Source organism: Glandiceps talaboti, chromosome 14 (genome assembly GCF_964340395.1).
Source record: "Glandiceps talaboti chromosome 14, keGlaTala1.1, whole genome shotgun sequence".
NCBI lineage: Eukaryota > Metazoa > Hemichordata > Enteropneusta > Spengelidae > Glandiceps > Glandiceps talaboti.
Window position 1 is genome coordinate 15,734,515 of NC_135562.1, and position 16,005 is coordinate 15,750,519.

Sequence of the window (16,005 nt, forward strand, 5' to 3'; positions counted from 1 at the left end):
TCTATGTATTCACTCAGGTGCAGATAGTAGAACCGGCAATGGCAATCTTGTGGGATAACTACCTGGCACCTACAGATGAATGCTGATGACATATTAAAGAAGTTAGATAAGAATGCTAGCTGAAATAACCGCATTTAAATTATTCAAAAATATAGCAGATGTGGTGTTGTATTATTGGTCAAATAGTCCACTTATGAATAATGTATTACCCGAGATTGTGTTCGGTTCCTATGTATCATACTGTAACATATGCTATCCCCAACCTCACCACATCCCTTCATTACAGTTAAACACATACACATTTGGTGTATGCATTATTCCGAAATTTCATTAATTATTGCACATGAAATGAAGTTAATGTAGATGCTAAATATAACGTTATAATAAGAACCTTATGTCTTATCAAATATCTCATCAATTTAAGTAATTTAAAAAAAAATGATCACCAATATTCTGAATAGAATAATAACCTTATAACAGCTGTGCAAGTATTTGGCAAAGAAACGAAAAAGTAACCGAGGTTCCGCTAAAAATAAATCCAATTTTGAGTCGAATTATTTATTAGTATTGTGTACAGGAACTGTCTGAAATGCTAATGTGAACAGATGGTAGATTTCCAGGCATTCCACAATAATTCAGCAAGTCTGTCATTCTGTAAAGGATGTCATAGTTTTTTTTCAGGTTACGCTTCATCGTCTCTGTTTGATTCAACAAGCTGAAACCAATCAAAAACTTCATATTGTATACTAAGATAACAAGATAACAACTTCTTGCTACATTTTGTCTATGGATGGGCCTGCCGTTGCGTTAGGTCACATCGCATCGTGTTGATTGCATAGTTAATTACTGACAACCTTTTGTCAAGTGTCTGTAAATCACATACACACACACACACACACACACACACACACACACACACACACACACACACACACACACACACACACACACACACACACACACACACTTAATCTATGACTTTGATATTAATGTTAGGTTTAGATTTGTTACATGACATCATCACATTGCCATCTTTCCACAGAGCACTATTTTGCTGAATCTTATATGACGTCACGTCGACAGTGGTTGTTAATGTCATTCCAGGTGAGTAATTTGATTGTGTACTTGTATTCAATACTGTCATATGACCAGTCTCCTATTTACCTCGTTCTTTGCTACTGTTGAGTGAGTTATCGACTTGCATAGACGTGGTTTACTTTCATAGTTACAGCAAGCAAACCACACATTGTATACATATAGCGCTCATTATACTACCATACTCGAAGTGTACGGTTTCATGTTTTGCGTTGTTGTGGTTGGTCGCCATGAATACTGTAAGGGGGCCATGCACCACGTGATACAATGCACCATCAGACTCACTAAGCATATACGTGTATCACCTTGAGCTATAGGTGTTGGCCACATCGACATACGGTATCACAATGCTCGACCACAGTAGACACGATTAAAGGTAAGTAACATCACGGTAGACATTGACAGATTAATTATGCTTTCCATTCACTACGCGGATGATATTCACCTGCTTATTTCACTCTGGACTTACCGCAAGCGGAAAATGCACTCCATTGTACCTTAAGATGACGTGATATAACGCATTACTTTCACTGTTGCTTCACTTAACATTTTCCATTCATAAAATTAAGGTCATCCAGAACTGAAGGTTAAGCACGCGTTGTATAAAACATACAATGTTGTGGCCTTGCGTCATAGTTGCTGAGTCCTGTAAATGCCAACATGACATGAGTTTCATTTGTATAGTGTGAAAAATATACCCATTTTGTTTACAAGCAGGATTGGTAGCGATAGGTCACAACTATCATGGCGACAGATGTTGGTAGCCAACTCCTGTTGGGCAAACTAGCAGCCTCCTTGCCACCACTCAGATCTAGGGTTGTTCGTATATTTACTAGTTCGACATTTACAGGTATGTATACATGTCTTTTGTTCTGCACTTTTTTTTAAGTCAGTCATATGTGGTACATTTAATTTGATAGCGTCTTGACTACAAGGTACAGATTGGGTGTCAGATGACGATCGAGGTCAACCGCACGGTTCAACCTTCACAGATGGTTTCTTAAGGTTTCTATTTAATGAGATACCAATAAGAATACAAGTGTATTTGTGTCTTTGTGTATTCATTGACCGAGCAGGCGGAAATTAACACATCAAGTAAGATCGCGTGTAATGCATGGTTTTCAGTATAATAGTCTCGTCAAAATAAAGTTTGACCCGGACATAATATATTGCAACAGGTCATATTTTTAGTGCATCTTACTCAGATTTCCATGCTGAACAAAATACCAAACGCATAGAATAATCTAAGACGTAAAAATGACGTTTTAATAATTTGCCTAATTAGCGGAAATACAATATTCATAGATGCTGTTTTTACAAAAACGAAACCGAGCAAGCAGCATGTCTATGTATAGGTCTAAAGCTGAAAAAGCATACTAGGACCAGTATTTGATGGTTCGACATCTCCTCTGTCGTTTACACATGCCTAATATTACAGCTGGCGGTTTTAATTAGTTTAATTCATATGAATAACATATAGTGTATATACATATATAACATTTCAAAAACACTGAGGAATTACACATCTATAAGTATTAGGATTGAAATAGAAAACTACCTTTATACCTTTTTATTGTCATCAACAATCTGATAAGTGATACATCTGTTTACTCATTAACATAATTAATATGTATATCATGTAATGATGTCATAACGTTGTTTCAGAAAGAGTGACTGCTGTGCACGTGACGACAAGGACAATTTCACATAGGCTAAAATTTTGATTTTAACAAGCTTCTCCCTGTAAGGTATTAAACTCGGGGACAAGTCGGGAACTGATAAACTATGTGTTCGGGTGGTGAGGTCACCTTGAACTCAGACCACTGTATGAGGTGTGACCTAATACCTTGTCCATGTATCTTCTTAGGAGCAATACAGATCAAGGGAACGCATCTTTTTCGCTTCATTCCCAACAAACACTTCAATGGAGAATTGATTTTCATAACTTGGATTATATAGCTGATATCATTTCATATTCATTTCATATTGATTTTATATTGCCCCATAATTTATAAGTTCGAATTAGTTCAAGTCAAGGAGACAAATTCAAGGTTCACTAAAAATCAGCCTTTTTCAAGGGCTGAAACAGTAAAAAAATAGACAAATTAAAAACTGAAACTGTGGGACCAAATCAAATTCAAAATGACACAAAAGACAAGTGGGTCACTTAGGTCAGTGAAAAAGGTTAACAATGGACTCTCTAGCAAGAGATATAGCCAGTCTTTTTATTAATACCTGATGGACACAGTGTCAAATTTATAAGTTTGTCAGAACCTATGCACTAAACAAAGTTGTGAGTAATGAAACAATGATTTTTCTCACCAGACTATACAAAACAGATGAAAACATGACTTTTATTTTCCAAGATTAAATGGCATGAATGTATCAAAAAAGTATCCTATCATTTCAAGGAGATTTGTAATCTAATCTTCAAGACGCGTTGCGATTTCATGGACTGCAAAACAGGCAGCCATGATAGAATCGTAGAATGTATATAGCAGAAGAAAGTAAGGTGTGCAGGAATAAAAGTCAGAAACGATGCAATTATTGATTGTGTCTTTCCCCAGCTGAGGGTGGTTTATTATATTGTAACATAATTGTTGCAAGTTTATGTGTCTTGTAGCGGGTGATTAAGTTACTGATAAACAAAGACTACATGAAAGACAGTGCACGTCCATGTTATAATTTTGACAGCCAAAACAAAAACATGCATATCATGATTGTACACACGTGCAGGCTACAGAAACATGCAACAATTGTTTTACAATGTATATGAATCACCCTCTGTAATAGACAGACACATGCAACAATTGTATTACAATGTACATCAATCACCCTCACTGGCAAAAGACAGACACATCCAACAATTGTATTAAAATGTATATAAATATATACTCTGCAAGAGACAGACACATGCAACAATTATATTACAATATCAATCACCCTCACTGGATGTGTGGATGTGTGCGTGTGTGTGTGTAAACAACTTAAAGTCAAAAACCACTAGACCGATTGCCATGATATTTAGTGGGTGTATTACCTTGGGTGTCTAGTTGGGGAATTGTTCAAATGAAAATAATATCACCACCTTTGTGTGTTTGGGGTCAAACAAATGTGATTTTTGGTCAAAAAAATTAAACTGGGCAGATTGGTCTGAAATTTGGTTGGAACATTCTTAAGGGTGTTTAGATTAAGAATTGTTCACGACATGATGATCCCATCAGTGATATGCAAATTAGGGATAAAAATGTGTCTTTTTTGGTCAAAAAAATCCAAAACTACTGAGCAGATTGGGCTGAAATTTAATGGGGTTGCATCTGGACGTGTATAGTTGAAGAAATATTAAGCATAGTATGACCTCATCAGTGATATGAAAATTGGATGTAAAAATGTGAATTTTGGTAAAAAACTTGTATCTCAAAAAGTATGTGGTCAATGAGACTGAAACTTGGTAAGATTTTTTCTGGAAGTGTTATTCTGCAGATTTTCATCAAAAGATTTTGACACAATTGGCCCTAGCAACCATGACCACACCCTTAGCAACAGCCAAATGGCAGTATATTTTGATTAAATAACAATATCATCTGATAGGCAAGTGAGTAAACATTCAAAAATGTATGCAAATATCCCTAGCAACCATGACCATGCCCATAGCAACAGTCAAATGGTGGTGTATTTCACTAAGATAACAACAGGGATTTGTAGACAAGTGAACCAACATACATAAAGTGTATGCAAAAATGCCTAGAAACATGACCACGCCCATGCCAACAGCCAAATGATCACAGATATTGCAAAGATAAAAACAGGGATTAATAGACAATTGAATAAACATTCAAGAAATGTATGTAAATGTGCCTAGCAACAAGACCGCGCCCATAGCAACATCGAAATGATCATGTATTTTGCAAAGATAACAGATTAATAGACAAATGAATAAACATTCCAAAAATGTATGCAAATTTGCCTAGCAACAAGACCACGCCCATAGCAACAGCCAAATGATCATATATATTGCAAAGATAACAGGGATAAATAGACAAATGAACAAACATTCAAAAATGTATGCAAATATACCTAGCAACAGGACCATACCCATAGCAACAGCCATATGATCACGTATATTGCAAAGATAACATCAGGGATTCATAGATAAGTGAACAAACATTCAAAAAATGTATGCAAATATGTCTAGCAACATGGCCACACCCATAGCAACAGCCAAATGATCGTGTATATTGCAATGATAACAACAGAGTTGGATAGGCAACTGGATAATCATTCAACAAATGAACAAATATACCTAGCATGGATCAGCATGTGGGTAAACATTATTAAAACCAGATTTAAACTGAATGCCTTCCGTGAGGATTTATGCAAGAAATTTAGCTCTATATCTGTGATTCGTCAAGTCCATGAAAGTTAGTTGTCAAAAATGTTGTTCATATGCCCGCCACGCCTCCTATTCTCAGCACAGGAAAGCTTGCCATCCTCGACTTCACTCGGCCTTCGTGATCCCCTACATACCCGGGATATGGCATGTGCGTGTTGAACTTCCTTCTGTCCCACCACGAGTTTACACATTCTCAAGATTTTGTTGAGTGGCGAGCCCTCACTGTACACTAATTATATAGAGGTCAATGTATAGGTCACCATTATTGATACATTGTCGAGAAAATTTTCTTTGTAGGCTAGGTGAGGCTTGGTTTATTTTCCATATTTTGACCACACATATTTGGCTATTAATTATAGATTATTACACTTGATAAATATGTGAGTGTACTTATATCCTGAGATACAGAGCTAGATAAATGATTATGTACAAGCCTTGACAGACAGACACACGGACACAGACAAATTTCAAGAAAATTATCCTGGTCGATATTCCTGATAGGGTTGGGTGTGTCACTGTAGGTGCGAATTTCTTTCAACATGTTATTTTTTCTGTAACCAGAGACTTGTAATATTAAAATTTACATTTTTTTGTGGTAATGACGTTTCATGACTTTAATGAAAATATAAATACATAATTGGAGACACTGGGCAAAGTTTACAAATTGTTGTCTTCAGAATATTTGAACAGGGAAAAATTCCAATCATCTGATTTTTCTGGATAAATTTTAGATAAGATTACGTCATGATTACGTCAGTGCTACATTGTCAGACAAAATCCATAAACATGTATATTCTATTCACAGATACTTCGGTAGAACGGAATGCCTTGATGAGGGATGTCTATCCTAAACTAAAAGATTACTGTAAGTCAAAGTATGGATTGGAATTTCAAGTGGTTGATATGAGATGGGGTGTACGAGATGAAGCGACAGATGATCACATGACGTCACAATTATGCATGAATGAAATAGCAGCATGTCAGAAATTATCGATCGGTCCTAATTTCGTGGTAAGTACTGTACTGTAAATTCTCTTTTACTGTACTGTACTGTACTGTACTGTACTGTACTGTACTGGACTGGGGCTGTGCTCTGTTGCACTGTACTGTACTGTACCGTGTTGTACTGTACTGGACTGTACTGTACTGTACTGTACTGTGCTGTACTGTGCTGTGCTGGACTGCACTGTACTGACTGTTCTACTGTTCACTGCATTGTCCTATAGTAGACTATGCATTGTATTGTATTGTATTGTATTGTATTGTATTGTATTGTATTGTATTGTATTGTATTGCATTGTATTGTATTGTATTGTATTGTATTGTATTGTATTGTATTGTATTGTATTGTATTGTATTGTATTGTATTGTATTGTATTGTATTGTATTGTAGAATGATATACCTTTGACACGTTAAAATCCAAGCTGCAATATCGTGAGTAATGATATACATGTACATGCATATATGTTTAAATACTTGTCAATAATTTCAATAAAACCCATTTGTTCAAGTTGAGCAACTGTACATTAACGGTCAAAATGCGTCCCACTACAATTACCTTTCGATCTTTCGTACAGACGTTTTTGTGTCAAAAATACGGTTACCGCCCGTTTCCACCCAATGTACCTGCTGATGAGTTGGAGGCCATGAGACAAGTATTGTTAGACGATGAACAGTCAGTGTCTTTGCTTGACGATTGGTTTATCAAAGACGTCAATGCAGTGCCACCAGTGTACAGACTGCAGCCGATCAGTTCAAAATTGGTACACTTCAATGACAACGAAAATCCTGATAAGATGGGGGCAGATCGAAGCAAATGGTGGGATATATTTGAGACTTTGCAGAAGCAACTGAGGCGTGCCTCTTCAGTCTGTCAGCAGAAGGGCCAATTCAATGAGAAGCAATCATCTAAATACACAATATCAGGTAAGAAGGGTTTCATTATGAACTAACGTGAAGCAGTAACCTTTAACGATGTAAAAAGTTGTCGGTCGTTTCATATATATCACCATCCGTGTTTAAAACTGATACATGCCACAAATAATAATTATACCAATCACAAACACATACATTCATAACAGGTGACATCATACAATGTATTCAAATGTATATATACTTTCAATTTATCATTCTCATAATTTTTTTTGTATTCATTGATTACACAAAGACGTTCCATTAACATTCTCTCCATGTAGTGGTCAAATCACAGATATTCTTAATTTTACCATTTTACTGACGTTTACCATATTAAATATATATATATATATAACAATCAAATTGCGTTGTGTTGTTATTAAATGTCTAATTCATGCATTGCCTCTTTGTGTAACTACAAGACTTTATCATTTCCTGACAGTGACACACGATGAAGTACAACATGGTATCATTGATGCTCCTGGCGCCAAACAAGACCAGTGTGTCTGCTTTGTTAGGAAGTTTGATGACTTGGAGAAACGAGCTGATGATAACGAGGCAAAGAATTTCATCGACATCAACTGGGAAAATAAACAGATTGACTTGGATGCAAAATCATTGCTAACAGAATTGAGAGACAAAAAGGTACCCGGATGTTTGAACCCGCCAAACCTTATCGTTTCTACCTTAAGCAAGTGGTCAGAGAAAGGTGTTGATGTATCCATTCCAGAACATAAACAGTATCTTGAAGATTTCCTGAAGACGTTTTATGACATCTTAGTCACCATGATAGAAAGAATGGTAGAAAAGGACAAAAATCACATCAGCAATGTTCCTCTGTATGAAGAAATACTACAACATCTGACGTTTTGTAAGGTCAAATGCCAAACTTTCCATGGAAGGGAAGATCTCCTCGGCAACATTAGAAGTTATCTACACGAACGACTGAATGAAAAACCAGCTACAGCCTCTCCAATGGTGATATATGGTCAATCCGGTAGTGGTAAAACATCTGTTATGGCGAAGGCGGCATTTCAAACAGCATCCCAGTGGTTTGGTCAGAGTAACTCTGCCATGGTGTTGAGGTTCCTAGGCACTACTCCAGCAAGCACTGGCGTAAGGCAATTACTCAGATCAGTGTGCAAACAAGTCCTGACCATATACGGCCATGGTAATCAAGAACTCCCTGATGACTATTTCAAAGTAGTGAGATGGTTTCAACAATGTTTTCGATATGCTAACAAATCCAAACCCCTTATCATTTACCTGGATTCTTTGGACCAGTTATCTGCAGCTGAAGGATCTCATAGAATGGCATGGTTACCCAGAGAACTTCCACCATACGCAGCTTTGGTAGTATCAACACTTCCCGAAGAGCATGGGATATTAGATACGCTGCAAGCCATACTCAATCCTGTTACAACTCAATTCACACAAGTGAAGCAACTCTCCGTGGATGACAGTATGAAGATCATGGAGTCTTGGTTAGGGTCCGAGAAGAGAACAGTAACAACTGACCAGAGGGTAATTATATCGAATGCGATTAAACAGTGCAGCTTACCACTCTTTCTGAAGTTACTATTTGACCAAGCCTCACTTTGGCAGTCGTACCTACCCACATCTGAAATAAGAGTTGAACCCTCAGTTAAGGGCATGATATCTCTTATTTTCGACCGCCTTGAAGAATACCATGGTAAAACATTGGTATCACGTGCTCTAGCATACATGACTATTTCTCAAAATGGTATCGGTGAAGCAGAACTAGAAGATATCCTGTCATTAGACGACGAAGTTCTCCAGGACGTATATGCATACTGGTTACCGCCAACACGAAGGATTCCACCTCTTCTGTGGACACGTATACGAGCCGAAATCAATGACTACCTAGTTGAGAGAGAGGCTGAAGGGTCACGTGTCATCTACTGGTATCATCGTCAATTCATTCAAACATCTCGCGAGCGATATTTGAGTGACCCAAAAGTTGTTGCTAAGTTACATGCACTCTGTGCTGAGTACTATAGTGGAAAATGGAGTGGTGGGAAGAAAAGGCCATTCCAGTACACTAAAGAACAAATGAAAAAGTTCAACAAACAACAGCAAGATGAAGAAGACAGAAAAGTTGCCCCACAACCTTTGGAATTCGGCAGTGGCGAAAACCGGTTCAATATCAGAAAATTGGAACAACTCCCATTTCATCTCATCTATGCTGAGAATGTTGAACAATTGAAGGAAGATGTCCTGTGTAATTTCCAGTTTCTATTAACGAAACTGAGAGGGATGAATCTCGCCGAAGTCTTACAAGATTTCACCATGGCCCTTGAGAAATATGACAAAGATGAAGATATTCGGTTGGTGAGTGATACCCTACGAATTGGATCTTCCGCATTAAGGGAAAACCCATATAACTTGATTGTTGAAGTGATTGGAAGATTGAAAGATGCTAGCAGGCCACACATTAAGAGATTAGTAAAACAAACCGAGGAGTCAACAGTTAAAGAAGTTCCACTGGTGCCATATAACCAATGCTTTCCACCTCCTGGTGGTTTGCTCCGCACGCAGCTGATGGGACATTCAGATGCAGTCTTATCTCTTGCCACAACATCAGATGGTCGATTCCTCATCAGTGGATCCACTGATAAAACAGCTATAGTATGGGAACTTGACAGTAGTACACTGCTTCACACACTGAAGGGAAAGCATGAATCGCCAATCGGCACTATTACGATAACACCTGATAACCTCCTTGCCATAACATATTGCTACAGAGCAGGTGAGAGACTAAAGTTTGGCCAAATTATATTCTAACTCCAACAATGTGATTGTAAGGTTGCATGTAATCCTAATGGTTCCACTAATAAAAACTAAATTGGTAACTTGACACCTGGCCTTTAAATACCGCATGCCGACAAGTGTAGTGTCAAGATACATTCCTGACACTGAGTTGATGCTCTTCATGAAATTTCCCTGGTTACTTTTTAAACTTACAAATCATCAAGAAAACTCCGTTAGGATGACAGAGGAATCATTTCCCTTACTGATTGAATAATGTATCATTAATTTTAGTAGTTAATTATGGATAAAAAAGACGGTTGCAGTCAAATTTTCACAACAGAATTTATGCTACTTATCTACCATTCGTTGACTGTCCAAAAAAAATGGAAACGTTAATTTGCATAATAGATAATCAACGAGTTCGGGAGGGTTGTGTGCCAATAAACGAGGGGGCGTAGTTTTTGGCACATAACCCTACTGAACGAGTTGTCTATCTTACTTATACTACGGCGTGATTGGCTCAAACGGATCTTTTTCAAAATTTTGTGTACTTTGTTGCATGCATGCAAATTGAGTGCTGAGCGTAATATAGGTCACACCTCTAAGAAACAGTGGGTTATGACTCCATATAACCAACCGAAATCAAGGCCTCTAAGTGGCCAAGTCAGGCTAGCCGTAGTATAAATTCTCTTGTATCATAATCCGTACAGTCCTTGTATTTTCACAAAGTGTTACTTTTAATGGAATTTTCACATGTTCATATGATGTGTATTACAGAAAAAGAAAATGACCAAAGTCCCGAAATGCAAGTTTGGACTATTGAGACTGGTGAACACTTCCTATCTCTTGATGGACATACTGGGAAAGGAAGACACAGAATACAGATAACGCCCGACTCTAAGTTTGCAGTCAGTGATATGTACACTGAACGGGTGGAAAGGTGCGAATATATTAGGAACTTTTTCTTCATGGTTTGGAGCTTGGAAAATGGTCGTGAACTATACCCGCGCGTGGAAGCTCACCGTGGTATGTAAAAAGTTAAGGAGCTGTGTGAGCTATAGTATTATCCATGATTTAATAATAGTCTAAATAGTATTCTTTTATATAAATTACAATCATGAATATATAATGTTCTGATTTTATGTTAATTAATAACGTTATGTAAGAAAATTCCTTGTCCATCTCTATACACTATATTTGGATTTCCTCATCCCTCCCCACCACACAAACACCACCACCACCACAACCACCATCATAATCATCACCATAAACATATCTCTGTTTTGTGGATATCATATATCACTATATAATTTCAGATAAACCAATAGGGAACTTGCTAACCCGCTATGTTGAATGTTGCATTATGGGAAATGTGATTATAAATACTAATGAATTGGTGTAGTAAACAATACTGTGACATTGTTCGCAACCACGAATGATCAATTCATAGTTATCCTGACCATTCTGGAAGTTTTTTTAACGGTAGCTGCAGATTAGGTATTACGATAACCACAAATAATCCCATAGTCCATTGCGTCTGAGCATGCCCTGTCTGGATTGCAAGTTCCCTATTGTACTGGCTGGCCTGATAGGCTTCTTATTTATTTACACTATGTTGAATAAAACATGACCGTTTCCCACATCATGATTTTTGAATCATTCATCAATGGATTGTCCTACAATATTGTCAATTTTGAGAATGTCTATGGTTTTGTCTAGTCTATTCATCGTTTCCCTTATAATAAAAAGGTTTACCTTCATACATGTTGCCCCTGCGAGCAATGTGACCTAGTTTGATTGTGAATGCGAGCGTGTCTGAGTAATAAGAGATAGGAATGTAGTTATATAAATGAATATCATCAAGTCATCACCTCAAAAAACGGAGCTGTGGTAATAGTAGGATATATATACAACTTAGCGTTAATGTTTCTTGTGGGATATTCTTTACTTGATCATGGCATCTATTTGTACATTAAAACATTGAATCCATCAATCCTGACGTCATCCTGAACATTTTTTTTATTTCAGATTTCATAACTGGCATTGTTATAGCAAGATCTGAAGAAGGGCGCCACCTTGTGGTAACCTCAGGTGGACCAAAGGATGCAACTATTAAGATTTGGGATTTACTAACAGGGAAAATGCTGCATGAAATCCGTGATAGGAGACAGCTTCATGCACATGAATGTGGTAGCTTGTGTGTTTCATCAAATGGTCGGTGGATTGGAATGAATTTCTATCGCCATGGTATCTTAGATGTATACAATGGGGAATTCGACGACCTACGGAGCGAACAGTGTGCCAAACCAAAGACCGTACAGTTCCTAAATGATGACAAAGAAATCTTGTACGATAATATTACCCACTATGATATAGCTTCAAAGAAGTTACTTCGGGAGATGTCCTATGCTGGTCCTTATAATGGTCGCATAAATGAAGTGTTCATTGTCGGTAACTTCAAACTGTTGGTAGCATGGGGTAAAGGCTCTGAAACCGGTGCAGTGTTTAAGCCTCCAAAAGCGAAGACAAAAGATGATGGTCGCAGGGACTACTGTGTATTTCTCGGTCGCCTTCGTCATAACAAGGGTATAAATGCAATGTGCATTGTCAACCAACCACCATCTTTTTTTGCGATCACTGGTTCAGATGATAAAAGTATTAAGGTCTGGAACGTGAAAGGCATTAGATCTCAAAAAGAGAAGAAAGCGAACGATGGCAACGGCAGCAATGAGCATGGCGAGAGTGATGATAGCGATGATAGCGAAACTAATGCTGCAGATGATTATGATCGTGCTGAAAATGAAACCTTTGCTGAAAGGTTTCCCTACCTCAGACGAATTGTTCATCGTGTTCAGCTTCTCGACCAGGAAAAACGTGCTGCCATGATTGACAACTTGGGAAAACACATTTCGTTATATGATGTTGAGAAAGGCACACACATTAAAACCACACCATGGAATAATCGATATAACCATGCACTTGGTGGCCTTGAGAGCACTCCGGATGGTCAGAGGCTCTTTGGGGTTGGAGGCTTTGATTTGGTCGAATACAATACCTACACATTGAAACCTCTCGCTGAGAAACCGAAAAAGCTTGACAGCTACTGTAATGGTCTGTTAATTACTAAAGATGGAAGTACAACATTGCTCCTTGGCGGGGAAAGGTACGTTGATGATATCTACTTATATGACATCAACAAGGAATGGTACCTGAAAGAGTATGATCCAGATTCAAGAGTGTCAAATATCTTCTTTTTGAGTGGTGACAGAGTTATGATCCCGGGCTCAAATAGTCTAACGTTATTGAAAATGAAACCAGAGGTTTCGGATATCTATAATGATCACTACAGTCCTAAGACCAGTGGAGACTATATTATAGTCAGTGCTGTTACAAAGGATGAAAAGATGCTGATTACTGGTTGGGAAGATGGTTACATCAAGTTATTTGATATCGATACTGGCAAAGAGCAGAAGAAGTTTAAGGCACACGATGTAACGGTTTCGAAGTACAGTGCTGATGAAGATGCAGTCACCCAGTTAGAACTATCGTCCAAAGACCAGTTCTTTGTAACAGCCTCCTCAGACAAAACAGCGAAGGTATGGGACTTGGCTTCGCTTCGTCAAATCCACCTTTACAAAGCCCATGTCACGACTGTCATGACTTCAAAAATAACAGGAGATGATAAGTATGTACTGACAGCAGCCCAATCAGATATTAGTGTCAAGGTATGGAGTGTGGGTACAGGACAGCAACTTGCCAATATTCTCGGGTATTCACCCATCGATGCTGTATGCATTCTCCCAAAGACAAATCGTGTCATAATAACAACAGCTGATGCCCGATTCATGTTCTTCAAAGTCTCATCAAATATTGATGACATAAAACGTGGAGGGAATACCGTTCAAAGACAGCTGCCTCTTCCACCTCCTCAAGTGCAACAGAAACAGCAGCAGCAAGACAATATAGCTCAACAGGCAAGCCAACCTGCACAACCAGCAAGCCAACCGAATGCCCCATCTATACACAGACCAGTTCCACAAGTCCAACCACAATACCCACAACCAGTCACACCAAGGGCACACTACCAACAGCCACAGCAACCAATACCCTACCAACAACCGCAATATACACAACCAGCCACACCAAGGGCACAATACCAACAACCACAGCAACCAATACCCTACCAACAACCGCAATATACACAACCAGCCACACCAAGGGCACAATACCAACAGCCACAGCAACCAATACCCTACCAACAACCGCAATATACACAACCAGCCACATCAAGGGCACAATACCAACAGCCACAGCAACCCATACCCTATAGTTATCAACAACCGCAACATGGTCAACCAACAATGCAGCATCCACCTCCTACACAGCAAATGCTCACAGCACCAGCACCACCAGCACCACCAGGAACATCCCATGTATATCCTCGGCGACAGCCGGTACCAATATATGATCAGAGTCAACAGGCACCCACCACGGGCAGTGGCAGTATAGGGCAACCCCAAAACAGTTACCGACAGCCAAGGGAACAAGGAAAAAAGTCAAAATCATGTTACATTTTGTAGATGTTAAAGTAACACCGAAAATAAGCATTAATATCCTCTGATTTTATAGATAATCAAATTGATTGCTATCGGCAGTGCACAATTCAAGAAATAGTCACTTTGGTAGATATTGTGTAGATTTATAGTGGTTTGACGATTGTTATCATTTTATGTACATATAGTCAAGTTGACAATAAGTCAAAGTATACAAAGTGAAAATCACATTTGAAGATAATCAGTAAGTGACAATGGCAAGGACAATGATGACGATGAAGATAATGATAATGCTGGTGATGGTGATGGTGATGGTGATGGCGATGATCAATAAAACGTCGACGACGATGATGACGACGGCGACGACGACGATGATGATGACAATAACAACTATGACGACGATGACGACGACGACGACAGCAACGATGATGACGACGACGACGACGAAGAGGACGATGTTAATGACCACGATGATGTTTAAATATCAAACATACGTTAAACATTGATACCTTAGCTTGAACTGCAGAGCAAAAAAACTATAGCGCTGATATGTATTGCTCAAATCAGTTACATTTATATATTTCAGTATGGCAGTCTTGGCGCAGATAAAATAATTTACCAAAAAAAAGAGAAATGTGTAGCTGATATTCTCACGGGCATTCAGACGATGTATATTAAAGAAATATACTTCAAATGAGCCCAATATATTTACAAAACATTTGTTTCTACAAGAGTAACATAAGAAACAATATTGTATTGCTTTGTTGTTTTGTGTTTGACAAAAAGCATAAAATTAAAGTAATATTCTACGAAATAAAGAAAGTATCAATATATATTTGTACTTATTTTTGTGTCTGATTCCTGGAACCATTGTGTAGGTTGAGAATCGATAACATCGTTCGTGAATAGGTTATTTTGCATTTGATTCTGGATACAGCTGATTTGAACTACGAATTAATTATATTGTCACTGAATTCATTAATTCCATTGAATAATTAATTAGTTTGTATTTGACTCTTCATACAGATGATCTGAACTATACATTACATTGTCAGTGAATACATTAATTCCATTGAATAATTAATTAAGTTTACTATTTTCTTTAGAATCAATTAATAGATAACACATGCACAGTGAATTATTCAGTTGTTAGATGTACGTTATTACTTATCGAGTTTGTTTCTATACGTATTCATATTTTGGGGCTGATTATAGGATTGAAAATTCCGAGTCTTTGTGTGCTTGTATATATATATATATATATATATATATATATA

At 37.8% G+C, this 16,005-nt stretch overlaps 1 protein-coding gene across 1 annotated transcript; it reads left to right on the top strand.

Moving 5' to 3' along the window:
• The first annotated feature begins 1,418 nt into the window (after positions 1-1,418).
• Positions 1,419-14,755, top strand: LOC144445322 (NACHT domain- and WD repeat-containing protein 1-like). Its single transcript, XM_078134861.1, has 7 exons — positions 1,419-1,471; positions 1,813-1,945; positions 6,294-6,499; positions 7,067-7,415; positions 7,846-10,173; positions 10,953-11,201; positions 12,204-14,755. The coding sequence occupies exons 2-7, from the start codon at positions 1,840-1,842 to the stop codon at positions 14,753-14,755; spliced, it is 5,790 nt and encodes a 1,929-aa protein (XP_077990987.1). The 5' UTR covers positions 1,419-1,471; positions 1,813-1,839.
• Positions 14,756-16,005: the final 1,250 nt, after the last annotated feature.